This window comes from Leuciscus leuciscus (genome assembly GCF_965113295.1).
Source record: "Leuciscus leuciscus genome assembly, chromosome: 8".
NCBI classification, from domain to species: Eukaryota; Metazoa; Chordata; class Actinopteri; order Cypriniformes; family Leuciscidae; genus Leuciscus; species Leuciscus leuciscus.
In genome coordinates this window covers 5,640,852-5,661,072 of record NC_138732.1, presented here as the reverse complement: position 1 = coordinate 5,661,072, position 20,221 = coordinate 5,640,852, and the positions used below count along the sequence as shown (strand labels likewise).

At 38.1% G+C, this 20,221-nt stretch overlaps 1 protein-coding gene across 17 annotated transcripts in view; it reads left to right on the top strand.

Annotated features, from left to right (window-relative positions):
• LOC309503984 (protocadherin alpha-C2-like) overlaps window positions 1-17,827 on the top strand; it is a 116,761-nt gene extending 98,934 nt beyond the window's left edge. For all 17 annotated transcript variants that reach the window (XM_082176875.1, XM_082176885.1, XM_082176871.1 and 14 more), the window contains 3 exons: window positions 831-889; window positions 6,247-6,332; window positions 16,809-17,827. In XM_082176875.1, coding sequence (XP_082033001.1) covers window positions 831-889; window positions 6,247-6,332; window positions 16,809-17,101 — 438 coding nt within the window. In that variant the 3' untranslated portion in view covers window positions 17,102-17,827. The remainder of the gene's footprint in view (window positions 1-830; window positions 890-6,246; window positions 6,333-16,808) is intronic.
• The last annotated feature ends 2,394 nt before the right edge of the window (window positions 17,828-20,221 follow it).

Here is a 20,221-nt window from a genome sequence, read left to right as displayed (position 1 = left end):
GTCTTTATTTGGAGGAGGTTTTATTTGAGCGTTTGTACAGAATATGAAAGGTTCCAGCTAGGTATGATGTTTTTGCATGACCAGTAGCAGGTGTGTATTGTAGTTGTTTTGCAGGCTTCTATGATGGATGTGTGTGTTTGTGTGTGGTGTGGAGAGCAGGCCCCGCTGATTACACTGTGAATTGGATTTCACATTGATGAATGTCCACCAGGAGATGTGTGTGAGAGAGTAAATGAGTAATGCATTCACCTTGTATGCAACCCGACTTATGAATATCTATACCAGGACAGGTTTGAGAAGCACTAGTCTATAGGACCATTATAGGTTATTGCATTGGGACCACCCCATATTCTCTTTACTGCAAGCAGAAGTATCATTTTCCTAATAGTAAGCTGTTTAAAAAAAAAAGGGGAAAAAAAGAAGCAAAACATCCTCTCGCCTTGTGCATTTTGACTGCAGATATGCCTCAGTTTCTCTCTCCCTGAGGAGACTCATTCAGATCGATCTCACCCCTCTGCTACTGCTCCTCCAGGGGTTTATGCCCTTGCTTTGTCCCTGTGTCTGTTTGTTTGAATGGTTGGTCTGGCTGGTTCAGATATTTTGGGTGATGAGCATCTCAATGTATCAGTGATGTTTGTGTGTTTGTGTGTCTGTGTGTGTGTGTGTGTTAAGACCTAACTCTAAGCCTTTTCTCCAAAGCCCCAGTTCTGCAGCCATCATGACCATATGACTACACTCCAGCATGATTAATTATTGAGATAATATTGTTTTTTTGATCCATCCCAGCGCTTAACGTCGTTTCTTTGTCTCTCTTTCTCTGTCTTTTTTAGCCTAAAGTTCCAAGTGCAGACTGGAGATATTCAGCGTCTCTTAGAGCAGGAATGCAAAGGTAAGACTTGATTGGTTTTGTTGTCTTAATTTTTCGTTTTATAGATAGATAGATAGATAGATAGATAGATAGATAGATAGATAGATAGATAGATAGATAGATAGATAGATAGATAGATAGATAGATAGATAGATAGATAGATAGATAGATAGATGATTATAAAAAAAAAGTACATTTGTAATTGTACAAGAACTGTTTTAAAATCTATATTATAAAAAAAAAAAGATTATAAGAGGACCACAGGTAAAATATTACATACAATTAATGATAATGACTTTAAATCGCTGAATTTAGTGAAAGGAAGGTAAGAATAGAATATCATATAGGCCCTGGTTACACGGTCGAACTGAACTGAACTGGCACATTCTGGTCGATTGGATAACAAGTGGACGACGCTAAATACAGGTGTAAACGGGGTCTAAAACGTTTTGAGCTTGTCCACTTTCAACCACTTCCAGATGTAGTCGAAAACTCATTAGACTGGAATGACTATTTTCGTAGTGTAAACGCTCATGTTGTCGAATGTGTTCGAACAGCCACAAAAGTCAGTCTACTCTCCGCCTACTGACCTAATGCTTAAGTATTATGAGAAGAGTGTTAGCCAGATGGGATTTAAACTTTGTTTCAGACACAAGTTTGGTTTAAAGAAGAAAAACAAACCAAACACAATGTTCTCTCACCATTCGTGATTTCTAACACACACTCACAGCGTTCGGCTGGTCTTGCGGCTGTCAGAGCAGAAATGAAAGCTCCTTCGTCTCCGGGCGCATTCATGTGTAAATTGCACGAGCTTATTTTATCCATTAGATCGAAAGATCTGAAAAAAACATATACATTTACCCGCCCATAAACCCTTCCCTCAAATAAATCCGGAGAAAAGAGATAAACACCTGGTGTAAACAGGTATGTGTCGCCCTCGTCTACTTGTGATCTGATCTGCCAAAACGCATATTAGAACATCATTTTCAGACATTACATGGAAGTAGTTAGCTAAAAAACAAGTGATGCTGGTATGATCATGGAAACTGTGCACTGGCATTACATTACCCATACATCACTGGACCATGCTGGTTGGTCCAGTGGATACAATTATCCACCACTCGTTCTGAATCAACCACAAGATAGACCACAGCAGCCGCTGAATGACCAGTACAGCTGTACAGCGACTATTTCCGTGGAAGCAGAAGTAGGTCATATGCTGCGATTGAAGTAATGCCTACAGTCATGTCGGCAAAATGATAGCAACGAAGGACATTGCAGACAACAGACTGGACAGCACAGTCACATATGCCAGAACTGTGAGTGTGTGTGTGAGTGTGTGACTGAATGACCTCTGATCTCCATTAGTGGTACACTGATTCCCTCCTAATTACAGCAGGGTTTAATGAGAGCTAATGTAGCCACGCAAATCATTCTCATGCATTAAATCAGATTCCCGTCTCACAATTTATGTGCACTGCAAAATTAATTTAACTTTAATGATGCTCTTGCTTTGCTTGTTGAGTTTAAGGCAGATTTATAAGGGTTTCATTGGTCATAGTTTTTCATTTCATGAATGTTTACTATTGCTCATATTTAGAGTTTTGGATTTGAACCGTAAAACTGAAGTATTTCGACATGCAACAGTTTGTGACATGAACAATTATACCTCAAATGGTAAGCCAGTGAGAATACCTTAGCAATGGCCTGACAAGACTCGCAAGGGCAAATATTACTTATATTTTCTTCAGAAAGAGATTTTCTTCTCTCCTAAAGGCATTACTTTTTCACTCCACAGACAAAAAGATTTTAGACAAAAATAGCTTTTTGGATGTTGAAGTAGAGAAATGATCAGCGGAGGATGCAATGACATTGATATGCAGGCAGAAATGGGCCGAGGGAAGGAGAAGCAGACAGGAAGAAAGAGACTGGGGGATGTTTGAACATTAGCTGAGGATCATGTATTTGGTCCAGTGTTTCTCATTAATAATGTATTAGCCTTACTGACTGCTGCTTCACAGCTCTTTAAAATGGCTTCCACACACACACACACACACACACACACACACACACACACACACACACACACACACACACACACACACACACACACACACTGCATGTAATAGCAGCAGTGACCTTGGACTGCAAACATTCATCAGAGAAAGAGAGAGGGGGAGAGGGGGGAGAGGGGGAGAGGGGGGAGAGGGGGGAGAGGGGAGAGGTGGGAGGGGGAGGGGTGGGGCAAATAAAATGGTGGTGTTCCACCCATCACTGTGTGTTCTGCATGCATCCTGTTTTTGGATTATTTTGGATGGTTTTCTAACAGTTTAGTTGTTAATTGCAATAGTCAGAAATGTCATAGCGTATTACTTATATTTTAGAATTCACATTTGAAAATACATGAACTATACATACTACTTATCTATCCCATAAAGAGTTAAATGAACTAAAGACTGGTGTGCTAAAATAATCAAACAGAGTAGATAAGCGATGATCTTTACCATTTTAAATAAATGTTCTTTTGAGCTTTCTATTCATCAAAGAATCCTGAAAAAAATGTATCATAATTTCCACAAAAAAAGCTTTTAAAAAAAGCAGTTTTCAAACACTGATAATAAGAATAAATTTCTTGAGCAGCAAATCATCATATTAGAATGATTTCGGAAGGATCATGTGACACTGAAGACTGGAGTAATGATGCTGAAAAGTCAGCTTTGATCACAGGAATAAATTACACTTTATACATTACACTGTAAAACATTTCTAACCCTCCCAAATCAAAAATTTAAAGTGACTGATAACATCAACATTTTTCAATTGGCCCAAGTGAAATTCTTGTTGCAATAGTCTGTTAACATTGGCTCAATGAGAAATAATACGTCAGACTAATTGAAAAATTTTGATGTTATTGGTCACTTGAAATTTTTGACTTGGGGATGTAATTTTTTTTTTACAGTGTATACATTTTCTAGAAAACAGTTATTTTAGATAATATTTCACAGTATTGCTGTTTTTACTGTATTTTTATCAAATAAATGCAGCCTAGCAGAAAATACTTATTTCTAAAAACATTTTAAAAAATCATACTTTTTAATGGTAGGCCTATTGTTGCTTGCACAAGTGACCAAAGGCAAATGATCATGTATTATATGTTTATATAATGTACAGTCAAGGCATTGTTATCGTAAAAATAGAATACAGTTCTCTTCTTTGCTCTAATTTCCTGCATTTTTCATTTTCTCAAGTTTCTGCAATATTCTAGCTTACTCTCAACATTATGATACTGCAAATGTTCTTGACCCTTGTATAATAAATTGCTTGTGATGTTCATCAATTGTAAGTCACTTCAGATAAATTGTTCTCCTAAATTATGTTTATATTCCGATAATGACCAGCTCACTATATGTTACCCTACTTGTTACGTAGATAATTTCCAAATAAAAAAATTATAATAAATGGACATGAAATACTGATTTGAGCTCAAATCATTCTATTAAGTGAGAAAAGGAGTCTGATTTAATAGTCATGAAACTAGCACAGCTATAGGAAATTGGTTGCTTTTTTTTTAATGGCAATACGCCATGATGATTAGCGTTTATGTGCAATAAAAGGTTGTATTGTGGTAGAGGGACAAGCATTCATCAACAGCGACCATCTGAAATGCATTTTCCCCCATTCTTCTATGACAGTTGATGTTATGGAACGACTCTAAAATGCTTCATGTTTTCAGCCACTCTGAACACAGTGAGCTAATCCTTTCTTAACACACTTCCAGCTGTATACAGATCTACAGAGACAGCATGGAATGTGATAACACCGCTTTTTAAGAGGAAAAGAAACCTCCTGCTTGGTTTGAATTTCTGCCTCTGGCAATTTGTTAGGCTTTTTCCTGATGCAGACACACATATGTGGGAGCATGCAAGATAAAATGCCGTTTGCAGCACATTTTACTTTCATAACATGGCGTATTTCCAATTGAAACAGGGTGATCAACTGCAAATAAAAATTACACTGATAACTGTTTGTTTGTGTCTGTGAGAGAGATAAAAAAAAATTTAAAAAAAGTGAGTGCACAGGAATGTAAGCTTTAATCTCAGAGGTGATGTGACTGCAGAGAAGATCACGCTCTAATCCTTAATCTCTAATCCAAGCCTCTAGATTTCAATTCTCACTGAATTCTCACTGAAGACCTACCATTCTGCCAAGGTCAAACACAAACCCTCAACTCAAATGTATTTTTAAAGCACTTTCAAAACCATAATAATGGACCAAAGTGCTGTGCATACAAAAACAAAAAAACAAATCATAAAACTTTAGCACTTACAAGCATAAAATAGCAACATAAACTATAACAAACAGTCATATTTGTCATCCGTCGTGCATATCACTCACAATGATCAGACCTTGTTAAACGTCAAAAGCCAAGGAGAATAAGACAGCCTTTAGACCTTTCAGGCCACACATTGTCTAAGACATTGTCTACAGACAAATCTTTTCTCATAGAGTTTGGTCTGACACAATTTGATATAAAATGTTGAATAGAACAATGCGTACATTTAAGAGACCCTTTAATTATGAAAATTATGATGTTTCTTCTTCTTCTTCATACCAGCAATCTAAAATTTAGAGCAGGGTAAGCAGGGTGTTTTTGAGCACATTAAATTGTGTATATGACCAAGAGAGTCAGGAAATTGCTAATAAACTAATTCAATATATCAATATTTGTTAACTGATTTATAAGGGTGTGTTCACATTTGGCATGTTTGGTTCGATTGCTCTGTTAGTGCGGTTCATCTGAATAAGTGTGAACGCTCCCATCCAAACCCTGGTGCCACCAAACAAGCGAACTTCCAAACGAACTCTGGTGCGGTTTGAATGAAACATGAACGCAACACAGACCAAAGACCTGTAAACAAACCAAACGGGACATGATGTCAGAAGAAGCGACTCGTAAAAGGACAGAATTCTCAGGCATACCTGTTTTTTGTTGGCCATCACAGTTCGGTACAGGCGTCAGAACCACGTCTCCTCGCAGCAGATCTTCCTTTGTGTGTGTGACGGAGGGATTCATGCCGCTGTTTTGACTCCTTTACACATTTTATAAGCTCTTCACAAGTTCTATTCAAAATACCATCATATGCATAAACATAATAAAAGCCGACCAATCAGGTTGTGAACATCTTTATGTCCTTAGGCATCTTTAGTTTCGGTGTTAAAATGCCAATGTGAACGCTAAGCGGACCACGACTCATTTTTTGGTGGGGGGTCCGGACCAAACGAACCAAGTGAACCAATCTACAGTACAAGTGTGAACACACCCTAAGAGTGAATAAATAGTCTTAATCTAACATTATTTCTCCTCTATTTGTGTGTAGTTCGGTCCATATGGAGGAGTCGTCCGTGATGCAGGGTGCTCAAGGAGTTCTGGTTCAGAACTGGCCCACCGTCTCCAGCGCTCCTGGTAAGATATGGGAACTAAACTCTAAGTGCAGACACATTATTCAAGAAATGAAACATCACAAATGAGATCTCTTTCCATTCTTAGCTGTTTCTCAAATTAAAATGACATCAAATGGAGAAATTAGCTTACTGTATGTTTTCTGCTTCTCAGATATTAGTTTTTTCTCCTCTTGAGTTTAGCATTGAGAATAGATTGTACTCAGTTGAAATCTCTAACTTCCAATATTAAATGATCTGAGCTGTTTTCTAAATTAATTTTATATCTGTATACTCAACTATTGACTCGTTTGTTGTATTTTTTTTTTTCTTATAATGCATTTTGGCAGAAACATCTGTACGGAGCCCCTAAAGGGACATGGTGGTGAAAAGAAATATGAAATGGGTCGAAAAATAATAAGTCAATGCTTTTGGGTTCTCTCTCAAATGTTTCGCGTTACCCTGAGAAACTTTGTGTTCGCTCACAAACCTTTTGAGTTCTTTGTGAGTGAACACAAAGTTTCTCGGGGGAGCACAAAAGCATTTTGCGAGGGAAAGCAAAGGTTTTAAGAGAGAACGCAGTTTCTCTGGGGAACTTTCTGCAAGAGAATGCAAAACAAGTTTTTTTTAAAAGTCAATCTCAATGTCCCTTTAGGGACTTCATACATCTGAGAAAAACCTAAATGAAATCTATTTGAAAATAGCTATGAAAGAGCAACCACTGAGCAATACAATTTTCCAGTGTGTGGTCTGGCAGGACTATAACACTGTCTTTCACAGTCTCACTGGTATTACCCCTCAGGACCATCTATTGCTCTATCAGCCCCTGTCCCGATCTAGACAATCACTCTCTTCTTTTCTCTCACACATCATTCTTTCCCTTGCTTGCTTCTATCGCTGCAGTCTCCTCTGTGTTGGCCTCTTTTGCTGAGCTACTGCAGTCATGCAGGATATGAGGAATATGACCTACATGAGGCTTCCTTAGGAAACCCAGCTGAGTAGTTCAGGGAGCAACTCTATACATCACAGAAACCACCATAATACATTAGTGATTCCGCAATCCGTCTATTATGCCACACGAGGCCGTGACGCAAATATCACTTCACAATGGCAGCAACCCAGTCAAAAATGGTTAATGAAATAGTTGACCCAAAATAATATGTTGTCATCAGTTGCTCACGTTCATGTTGGAAAGCGGTTAGATTTTTTCTGCCAAGCTCTTAGACGAAAAAAAAAAAAAAAAAAAAATGTATAGTCTGTTACTTTGAGATCTGCTCTGGAGGGAGAAGGGATCTGTAAATAAAGGCATTAATTTGGGTCTTTATATGAATACAGGAATAAAACTTGTATCTTCTGGGAATGTATAGTGGATAAACTAGTTTTAATCACTCTCCACTTTCATTGTATTGAAAACAAGACCATTCACTTTTTTTTGGAATGGAAAAAAAAACAAGTCAGATTTTGAGTTTGTCTCATTTTGTGTTTCTTGGAATAAAGACAATAATACAGTTGAAACAACACGAGGGTTGGTAAATTATGCTAAATGTAAATTTTTGGATGAACTATTCCTTTAAAACTTCTTTTAAAAAAAATTCTCAGGAAAATCCTGAGTAAATTGTATTAGTATGTTTTCCTCACTATCTGATAACAGAGGAATCCCCTGGTTTTAATGTTGGATTATATGCGTTTAGCTCGTTCAGGTGACCTGTCAGAGCTGTGTGATGAAGAAGAGAGTGACACCGATTTCCACAGCTCTGACCAGATCAAGCATAAATCCAGTTTATCAGCTGAAAGAGGAAATGACACAGTCAGAGGGGATGTGGAGGTTATCTGCCAAAGCAAGAAAGAGAAGCTCAGTACAAAGCGGCGACCGAGAGAGCGTGGCTAAAGCACAGAGAGATGACTCGATTAGGAGATGAATATTAATAATGGTCAGCTCAGACTATTTCAACACAAACACGCACACATTCTTCCCTGCTCGCTGTGGCGATGTCCGTTCATGGTAATTAATCCACAATATTAGATTCTATCTCCATTTTGCCTAGTCTCTCTTTCTCACTCTCCAAATAATTGAAGAATCACCTGTCTTTCTGTAGAGGACAGAGTCTCGGTTATTAATCAGAGATGTCTGCACACACTCAAAGGCCATAAACGGATCACCACAAACATCAGGGCAAAACATATTAAGATAAAATACGTTTTTATGACAGAATCAACAAGCACAGGCTTAGAATAACAAATTGTTTCATGAAGAGTCAGCTCTAGGCTTGTGTTTGTAGCCATATAATATTGATGTGGTATATTGTAGAACATTATGTTGAGCAAATAAACATCCAGTTACACAGAATGTGATTAAGTTTAGTATAACAGCAATACTGACTTGCTCTCTGGCATTCATGTGCACTCATCTCGTAGGCAGCAATAAATCGTATCTACCATTTTGTCTGGGATAACTTCCCGGGTCACAAGGTTATAGGTAAGATTGAACCAGAATGCAATTAATGCATATTTAATTTCCTAATTAACGGCATGCGGGTTACAGATGTCTATGTTGAGGCTCGACCCTCTTGGACGAAACGATGATGGGACTTCTGGAGGTGTTCGGAATAATGAATGTAATTTAGTTTCAATAAGATGAAAGGGAGAGAAACAGGGAGAGAGGACAAAACGGGCACAATTACTTGGGTGATGAAAGGGCAATTTGTTCTAATTAAGTCTCTGATGATGACTGCAAAAGCAAAGGCTGGAAATGAAAGAAATAAGCCTCTTTAGATTTTAGCGCGGTCTCTCTCTCTCTCTCTGTCTCCTATGCGATATTTATCTCATTTACAAATATTTCACAAGCTTCCAAGTCTGAACTGCTGCTCAGCTTTTAAAGTATTAGTTCAGCCAAAAATTAAATGCTCACCTTTACATTGTTCCAAAGGTTCTTTCTTCCATGAACCACAAAGAAGAGCTGTTAATTCTGCTTGTTTTGCATACAATGCAAGCATGCAGTGACCATTGGTTGCAAGCTAAGTGTTGTCCATACTATTCTAATCTTCTGAAGCATTATGGTAACTTTGTCTGGTGAAATTAACTGAAATAAACATTGTTATTCACTATAACCTTTCTCTCTGCTGTAGCCCTTATACAGTATACTGTTGCAATGAATTTCCTTATTTTCAAGCCTACAATCAATCAGTCTTGTGACCAGCCATACACAGAGTTTTATAAATACAGAGGTCCCAAAATTGAGCTTGCTGGGGCGTCCAAGGACATTTGTCACTTTGACAATTATAAATTACATTGCATGAATCACAAAAATTATATATTTTCTGTTCAAAATGCTGTCATTGGTTACACTTTATTTTGATGGTCCCCTTTAGACATTCTGTTGACTATAAGTAACCTTGCATCTACATGTCTACTAACTCTCAATAGAGTATTAGTTGAGTATTAGTAGACGGTTAGGGTTAGTAGAATTAGTTGACTTGTACTTGCAAAGTAACTTATAGTCAATAGAATGTCTGGACCATGAAAATAAAGTGTTTGCAGATATTAAGCTGACAGTATACTCTAATGAGAGTTAGTTGACCCATAGGTGCAGCATTGCTTAAAGTCGACAGAATGTTTAAGGGGGACCATTAAACAACATTAGAAAAAAGGTTATTAGTTTGCATCCCTGATTATTTCTGTCGGTCATTTAACATTTCTATCATAAAACAGCTGTCAAATTGTTATTTTTTTAGTTTAGCTACTTGCATACATCTTATTTTATTTGCAGCCTCTGCGAACAGTAAAGCCTTTGATTTGATTGGTCGTCTCAAACATTTTGACATTGACGAGCGCTGGAAACCGCTGAAACAGCTAATGTTATCATGGTGTTGTGTGATATCCTTGCAGCACAAAAGTAGGGTTAATATTATGCAATTATTTCACAACTTTTATTATATACACCTCATTAAAAAAAAATGTAGACCTTAGGACCTCAATGGTGGGTATGGCCATGCATGTGACACATAAAAACCAGTGGTGTTTGGCATCAAACATGGCACAACGCCTCTTCATAAATGAGATTTGAACGCTACTGTAAAGGGCGAGATTTAAAGAATAATTACATAAATTTGAGTTAGTTAAAGAATGTAGTGCATGAATAATATGGACCACTTCTATTGTGTGTGCCGAGATTTGGAGCTTGAGAGACGGACAGCTTGATCCGTAAAGTATTACATTTGAATTTTTGGGTGAAATAACCATTTCAGACAGAAGGAGATGAGAACAGCTAGATATGAGTTATAGAGTCAGACAACACCATCAGCTTTGTTACCAGCAGCAGAGGAATCGTCAGTTTAGGCACGCATGTGAATGTTCAGTCAGTAGGTCTGTGGTGGTGTAAAGGTTGGTTTTATGTGATGCTGGAGGTTTGTGTTGTATTAAAATATTCTTCTGCATTTTTATGAGCTTCATTTTGGCTCTGCTGTGCAAAACACTGGAGAAGCCAACGCCCCTCTCTCGCTCTCTATGTTGTGTGTGAAACAGATGGGCAAAACCTAAGCGTAGATCAGCAGAATTAAAATAATAGGATGGAGCATGCTGTCTCTCTCATTTTCTGTCTTTTAATTTTATATATTTTTTTGTGCATCTATCAATTTTTTCTGTGTCTGTCTTATTTCTCCAAAATGCAGTAAAATGCTAGCGATGGAGTGTCAGAGAGAGAGAGAGAGAGAGAGAGAGAGAGAGAGAGAGAGAGAGAGAGAGAGGCAGAGGGCAGGTAGACAGCCTAAGGGAAAGAGGAATAGAGAAAGTGACAATGAGAGAAAAAAAAGGGTGACCGAGGGGGAGAGTGAAAGAGAAAACAGAGAGGTGCAGAGAGGAGGGTGCTGAGACTGCCTCTGTTGCTAGGGGAGAGAAGTATTTGACCATTAGAGAGAGAGAGAGAGAGAGAGAGAGAGAGAGAGAGCGTTCTGTATTAGTTTCCATCAGTGTCTCTGCCACAGCCAGTTTTCACTGGAAGAGGCAGTTTCCACGGCAACCATTCATACCACGAACATGGTGTTGGAAGAGAGGGAGGGTGAGAGAGAAACAAGCGAAGGAGAAATGCAAAATATATAGAGAAAGAAAGGGGTGTGGCTGAACGAGAGAGTTAAAAACGGCATGTAAAATAAAACAAATGGATATAACAGTGCATGTAAGAGGATGAAGGAAGATCAGATGAGAAAAGGACAGGTGAAATTGTAACAAATGGATGAGAAAATACAGAATTACCAAGAGAGAGGGAGTTTTTAATGCTTTGACAATACAAAATATACCTTTTTTTATCATGCCAATTTGAATTGAAATATATTTTTATGCTGCTAGTTGCTGGTTTATAGAAGGTTGGGTACAGATGGATGAATGGAGAGATAAATGGATGTGTGTGACCTATCCTGATCTTCCTGTTTAAAGATCATCTCTACAGGTGGGCCAACCTGCACAGCCCACAGACTCTCGTTTCAGCTACTGCACCATATGGCACACAACCGCAACACACATTCTTACTCACAATCCAACACAAATACAACATGCACACACTTCTTATTGACAACAAGCTTATTTAACATTTTCAAAATTCAATAAAAAGAAATATCAATAAAAAAAGCAATAATCAGAGGTGTCGAGAGACAAAAAATATAGTATTGCCGGCCAATTATACTGTACAAATCAAACATGTTAACCGATCTGACTGATTTCCAGTGATTTTATGATTTTGGTTTTAGCATTCACTTTAGTCAATCAGTGTCACAGAGGAAAGGCTGTGCAGAAGAGCGTGAGTGTGTTTTGTATGCTGTAGGTCTTGTGGAATTTTCCAGAACATGCCAGGGGCTTTAATCAGCTCAAGAGGGTAAACTGAGGACAATCGCTCTGCTTTCTGTCTATGTCTGAGTCAATGTTTGTCTCCATACTCAACTTTGTATGAGGCTTGGAGATATGAGGATTTTGTTTGTTTGTTAATTAATTCATTCATTCATTTGCGTGTGTGTGTGTGTGTGTGTGTGTGTGTGTGTGTATTTACTTCACAATATTTTTTGGACAGATTTGTACAAAATCTAAAAATATATATATATATATATATATATATATATTTAATTGAAAGTTTTCTGTTCTGGTTTGGGTATGGGTTAGTGTTAGGTTGTGTTTGTGTGTGTTTATATTCATCCCTGCCCTTAATGGACTACAGTATACAAACATTATTACACAAAATGACAAGAAAACTAAATTATAACATTATTCTCATAACATGCAGTACTTTCATTACATAGAGCTGAACTATCCTCCTTAACACACACACACACACACACACACAGACTGCTGTCTTGGCAGGCTCATGAGAAAGCTTGTGTGTGCCATCTGGCATATTTAATCAGGATTACTAGAGCTCGACGTACCAAGGTGTGCCACACACACACACACACACACACACACACACACACACACACACACACACAGATGCAGAAAACAATCAGATATATTCATTGTGTACAGGCAATCAGTTTCACATGCACATAATATCTAATAAAATTTGCATGCCCACACATTCTTTATTAGTCACACAAACAGTAAATTATATTTTTAATTAATTATTTCATGTGAAAGCATGTCATGACCTTTGGTAAATAGATATATCTACTCAACATGTATTTTATAGTAAGAAACATGAACTTTGGTAAATAGATATAAACATTTGTATATTTCATTATATAGATAGAAAATGTGTCTATCTCAGACTGGCTGTTGCGGTATATGTGAAATCTGCTCATTTTCTGTGCTTCATGCATAAGAGCATGAACACAAATCTGCTGTCATCTGCTGTTACACACACACACACACACACACACACACACACACACACACAAAGTGATGTGGTTTCATCTAAACAAACCCATAATTCCTTGGCTCTGCAGTATTGCTCAGAAATCTGCTCCTTCAGGAGTTTAGCATTGGAGTTTGGCTCATATTTCATCCTCAGACTGCCCTTCCTCACCTCCTCTTCTGCATTATGTAAGATGGCATACACTCCTCCTTGAGAAAGAGAGATACATAAATATATCGCGAGTAGATGGGAGGGGGTCGGCAGACTCGTTGTTTTCATAATGATGAGATGATTTGATTTTCTCCCCATCATCGTTTTATGAGCTGGATATTTCACTTGCCATAATAACCATGCCCTTGTCATGCAGCTTATTAAACCTGTGCCATTATCTGCCAGCCAGACGTGTGTCTTTGTCCAAAGGCTGCATTACATGAAAGGTCAGGGCAAGACAGAAATGCAGAGGATGTTGCTGTCAATGTAGATATGTTGGGAAAGCTGAAACTGTTTTTTGCAAAGACACAAACTACTCATAATTTAAAGCATTTAAAGGATGCTTTAAATTATGAGTAATTTTTCAAATAGCTTTCCCAAATGTCCCACACAGTTCTTGAACCAGCTGAGCTACTGTAATGCTGCTGAAAAATATAGATAACTTAATTGCTACTTTTAGTTAGAGACTCCCCAATGCTGGTGAATTTTGTGCCTTAGTTATCATTCTGACAGTATAAAGAAAGGCAGACAAACAAAATGGAAGGGCATGAAGAGAGGAAATTTAGACATGATGAAAGAGTACATGCGAGAGGGTGAAGAGAGAAAATAAAGCCATTTGGGCGTTTAGTGTTACTGAGGGATTTGGAAGGGGAGTCAGTTCTCTGAGGACTCATAATGGATGCTGCCTCTCTCTCTCTCTCTCTCTCTCTCTCTCTCTCTCTCTCTCAATTCACACCCACAATAGTGAATACAGACCTTCGTTCACTCACAGATGTCGTAATCAGAATGTTTCTGAGGTTGTAATCCGTCTTAATCTTCACCGCAACATAAGCTATAGACAAAAGGTGAGGTGCAGACAAAGACCTGCACACAGATACGATGCCTAAGGTGTTGTCTGTATTAAACTAAGTGATGTTGTGGTGATCCAGTGTCACTATAAATGAGATGACTTGCTCATCATACAGATAGAGAGAGATTTTCCGCAGTGTGGCGTGCAGGGGACCTCATACATTAGACCAGCTACCAGAGTAATTTACATTTAAAGCTGACATTATTACATTATGGCCCGGTTTCACAGACAGGGCTTAGATTAAGCCAGGGTTAGGCCTTAGTTCAATTAGGACATTAAAGTAGCTTTTTTAAACGTGCTTAAAAAAAAAAAAAAAAAACATTATTTGTGTGTATCTTGAGACAAAACAAACAACACTGATATATTTGAAGATTTGTCAGTGCAAGTTGCTTTCAGTTAAGACAGCTCAAACATGCATTTTAGTCTGGGACTAGACTTAAGCCTTGTCTTTGAAACCGAGGGTAAATCAAAAAGGGAAAAAAAGGTTGGTGGGAATGGATGGTGAATTTTATCTCTAAATGACAGGTGGTTGGAGGAGAAGGCTTGGGGGGGAACATATGTTAAGATAGTATGTGTGGTCCATTTTGTTTTCTTCCTGAGTATAAGGGTGCTTTCACACTGGGCTCGTTTGCTGCGGTCCGAGGCCGAGCGCGATTGTTCCCGGCGCTGATTCCTTGCGCTATGTGCGAATACACTGCAGAATCACTCTCGCTCGTATCCAGAGGTGTAAAGTCCAGGTTCAGAAAGTAAAAGTCCTCAGTATTTTGTTCCAATCACCTGCATTTGCTAATTAGCACAGTTTTTCAACCAGGATAAGGAACTAATTAGTGAAATCAGCTGAGTTCATGGGTGGAATAAACATATGGCTGGACTTTTACTTTCTGACCCCTGGACTTTACACCTCTGCTCGTATCCAACGTAAATCATCAACACTATCATCCCTTACATGTGTTTTATTGAACTAAATACATCATAATCAGCTAAAACGCATGCACAGGTTACTTTACTTCCTGAACAAGTGTGCACCCGAGTCCGTGTTGCTTTCGCGGCCCGGTTCGAGTGCGACCGAACTCAGACCACCTCTTCCAGGTACTGTAGTCTCGGGTTCGGTACCCCAGTGCGCACCCGTGTCCGCATTACAGCGTTCACATTAGCGATTTTTCATACGAACCGTCCCCAGTCCCGATCTAAACTGCCAGTGTGAAAGCACCCTAATATATCACAATTTTTAATACAAAGTCAAATATGGAAATTAGCATCTTATCTGTTGATTGTACTTAGATAATTCAAATATCTGAATGAATCCTGAATCCTGAATCCACATACATTTCTTAATACATTTTCTCTTGAAATAAATCAAAAGAAGCTGTAAGAAAAAATTATGTGGACGTCGAAGGTCTCAAAAATGAAGTTTATTACAGCATAGCAGTGGCAAGGTACACGAAGAACCTTGGGTTCACCGGTGTCAGAATGAACCCAGAACATCCAAATCTTAAACCTTTTATCCTGTTCTTAATGTAAATTAAATTGCCCTTGTTGCAACAGCTGTGGTCTGTATGTTAATGAAGTTGTGACACCCCATTGTCTGAGAAAAGGCTCTCTGTGTCCTACACCCAGTCCCATTCTACAATTTTCTACCATCTGTTTAGGATGTGATCAATCCAAATGGTGAAGAAACAATATAACTTGACTTTCTTCCATCTCTATGATAATTAAGCCATTTTGGGGATGAGCTCATTCTTAAATATATTTTGGAGTGGAATCTGGGACGAGGCAGACTACAATTTCTTACAAAGATCTTATAGGCTGTTTCGTCCACATGCTTTCAGTGGCAGATTTATGGAGCATTTTAAAAGACAAAAAAATATATATATATGTTTAAGAGTGTTTTATTAAAGACACTGCAAAATGCACTCTTTTCCACCAAAAAGAATAGAAGAAAACAAGACTTAAAAAGGAGAGAGATAAACATCGTAAGTGCATGCTTCTGTTTGTTCATTCTCGTGGATAGCATGTGTATTGGATTGAATGGTGTGTCTATGAGAGTGTTTGTTTTGTTGAAAATGAACTGGTTCAGTTGGTTATTTTTTTGCATCACTGCAAAGTTTTCCTTCTCTCAGGCTTAATATTGCTGATTCACTGTGTGTGAAACACTCTTTCAAAGAAAAGGTTCTATAAAGGGTTCCGCCAGAAATAGGACCTTTTAGGGGTTTATATTTTATCGATTTAGTTTTAATTAATTTTAGTTTTAATTATTAAATTTTTTTTGTGAATTAAACATCACATAAATATACTTTATCGCTAGAAAAATGTAAATAACCTATTAAACATGAAAGTATTATGCAATCATTCAAGATATTTCTCTTCATATAGTACTTTTTTGGCATAAAAGGTTCTTAAAATTGAGTCAAGAACCATAGCGTTCGATATAAAACCCCATCGGACCTTTTATTTCTAAGAATGTTGAGGGAAGTGTCTTCCAGGGTGTTTATTTCAGGGTCCAGGGGACATTCCTCACATCTGAAACACAGCGAAGTCCTTCCTAACCCTTTCATTATTATATTTTTGAAGATTGTAATAGATGGTCTCTTTTTCTCTTTGTCTCATAGATAATGAGGGTGGAGAGGTCTCTCCTCCCGTAGGAGCCGGAGTGGACAGCAACAGTTGGCATTTCCGATACGGGCCGGGTCCGGGAGGCCCTCCGCACCTGAAACCCGGTGAGATGCCTCCTGAAGCCTTCATAATCCCTGGATCACCGGCTATTATTTCCATCAGACAAGGACAAGACGGAGATGACAAGAGCGACTTTATTACGTTTGGAAAAAAGGAAGAGAAGAAGAAGAAGAAAAAGAAGAAGGAAAAGAAGGATAAGCGTGAGAAAGGGAAAGATGATGATGATTAGAGAGACAGAGGAAGGAGCTAAAGAAAGAGCTGATTTTTTTTAAAGACAGAAGTCTCAACAAAAGTCTGAAGAACAAAACGTGTATTTATTCATCCTAAAATCCATTTTTGGGGCTCAAGCAAACAATGAAAAATTTTGGAGTCATTTTCTATCATATCCAATTTCGTTTGGCTTTACACTAATAGCTGGCATTCCCCTTTCTTTTTAATTGATTAATCTCGTCTTAATGAGCTGTTATATGATTGATTAATATTCACCCATGCCAATATTCAGCATAAAATGTCCTTCAGACTCATGTTGGTACATCTGTCTTATTAATCCTCTTGGTTTTTGTTTTCCAATCTTTTTGATAGGGAGACAAAATCTGATTTGAAATGTTTGTAAGCCGTGTGCCGCTTCAGGTGTGCTATCGTAGTAAAATGGAGGGGGAAAAAATAAAGGAGGGATTCAAAATTGTGAAGTTAGAGATTATGGAAGCAGGACACACGCTGGTGTAAATACGCAGGTTGGGCACCGCTGTATGTAAAACAGTGAAGACGCTAAATTAACGCTTTTGCTCGTTCACTTCTCCTGGTGTGGGATGTACGAAACATCCGTAAAACAAGAGACATCAAAACATATTTTCACAAAGTCTCACATCCTGGACAAATGAAAAAAAAAAAAAAAGAAAAGAAAAAAAACAGTGTTTTATCAACAAACAAAGAAAAAAGAAAAAAAAATGTATACCGAATGATGGAATGCACTTTTGTTTTGTTGCTTTAATTTTGTTACCAGCAAATGTTCTCCAAGGCATAGTATATATGTGAGCAAATAGTCCCATATATACACAGACATGCACATATATAGACACTCACATCTAGTAAACAGGGTCAAAAATCAGTGCATCTCTAGCAGCTCCCAAAACCTCTCCTGCTCTGAAATGTGTCTAACCTGGTAACTTGGTTGGGTTTTTGTCAGAGGTTAACTAGCAGCTGGAGAGCTTCACTCTTAGTGAATTTTAAAGATGCAAAGCTCACAAGTCAATATCACATGAAACACATGAGAAATCAGATCTTCGGGGACCTGGTTATGTGCCCTGTTGCTTATCGGGATGGCTGAGAATGTTTATGCATTGTGAACAGTATTACTGTTGATTCACCAAACCTTAAACACCTTTGATCCCATAATCTATCCTTAAATATCCTCTGTAGAAAAAGGCATGAGTGTTATGCCGTGAATTTTTCTGTGGCATTGCCTCGTACCTGTAGTTTACCCATTAACCCTGACCCCTTCTATCCCAACCCTAATTTTGTGCCTGCTTTCTCAGCCGAGCATAGTATGCCTATAGTGTTATACAACACGAAACCTAGTCGCCTCCTTTCTGCTTGCTGTCTGGAGGACCAACACTACCCAAGAGCAAAGAACACAACATATTAGCTAGGAGTTTTCAAATTTGGGCAAAAAAGGGCAGGGGTTTTCTTGTGCACCATTTTTATAAGCTTTAAGTGAACTTTATTGCTACTGTACAGAGCTTCTGTCTGTCTGTTTGTCTCTCTCTTGATCTCTCTGCTGGGTAGGCTAGCTCTAGACATTGTGGTGTACTCATGTAGTATGGAGTAATGCAGACAACGCCTGTCAAACAGAAGCCCCTCCCACAGCACTGTCATATGCAAATGATCCAGTGCTGTCCAATCAACCTCAGCTCTGTCTCTGTATAAGACATTGTATTTTCTGCTGGTCTCTCATCGGTTCATTCTCAGAAAGAGGAGGGAAGGGAGAAGACAGATGTACGGCTTAGGCAAGGGGTGGAGATTGGTAGAGAAAACTGTGGGGCGAAAATCTGGGCTTTTTGTCAATTTGAACCAATGTTAAAGATCAAGTGTGTAATTTCTGTGCCATTAGCAGCACCAAACATAATTTCCCATTGTCTGCCTTGAATTGAACAAACTATTGGTTATGAGCCAGTGTTGCTGTGTCAGGCTGATTGTCATGCTCGAACAAACAAAGCAATGATTTACCAGATGGATCCAGTGTTTACACTTTAAACTTGGATAAATATTACACACATTACCTTTACATTATTGTAAGACCAATTGAAAGTGTTCAGCCCTTTTAAGTTTGCAACAACTTCATACTACAAAGTTCAGACTGTTGTCTCCACCCCATGCCTTTAAACCCTGCTTTAGTGTCTGATTACGGCGGCGATGACACATCTGTGCTCTAATGCTATTGGTTCCTTCACTTGCCTGCCTACCTTGATGCCACACACCCAAAAACACGTCTCGAACCGATGTCACAATTACTCAAACGTGACTGCTGCATGACCTTACCAGAAAGAAAACACTTACTATATAGAGATATATATGAATATAGATATAGATGGCTATGATTTTACTATTTTTGTTTATAGTTTTTATTCATTATTCACACAAGAGATTTGTGTATGTACCGTCTCTGAGCCTTTTGCATACTGACACCTCTTCACCGACTAACAGTGGACAGTTATGACGTTACTAAACCTTGGTATTTGTAAATGCTCTATCGTGTGATACCCTGAAGCTCTCGTTTTTATCCTATTCTTTATGATTTTGGTTTATGATAACAAAAAAAGACAAAAAAAAAAAAACTTTTGTGTTTGGCTTTGACATACTGATCAAACTAGCACTGTATATTGTAGCTAAATTATGTATGATGATTCTATCCCTACTCTTTCACTTCTTTGACAAAGAAATAAAAAATAAAAAAAACAGGAAAAAACATCCTGATGTAAAATACAATATATGTAGTGTATGCTTGTATCTAGTGAGCGTTCATGCTGTCATTCTTTCTCAATGTCTGGTGGTGATCAGTAGGTGGCGCTGTGCTGTCCAACTGAATGGCGCTCATCTGTTGTTAAACCCTCTTCTTTTGTACACCTGCTCATCAATGTGATGGTGAATTAGTGACTTTCATTCCTTTCTCTTTCATTTTATCTTTATATATTTTTTTTCATTATGATGGAAAAGTGGTCATGTGTTTTGTTTATAAATCACAAAATAAATAAACTTTTCTTTCTTAAGAATGTGAATATTGTCAGTGTTTCTGTGTCTGTGAGTCTGTTGTTAAAATGATTTTGGATGATATGCTTTAATCAGAAACATT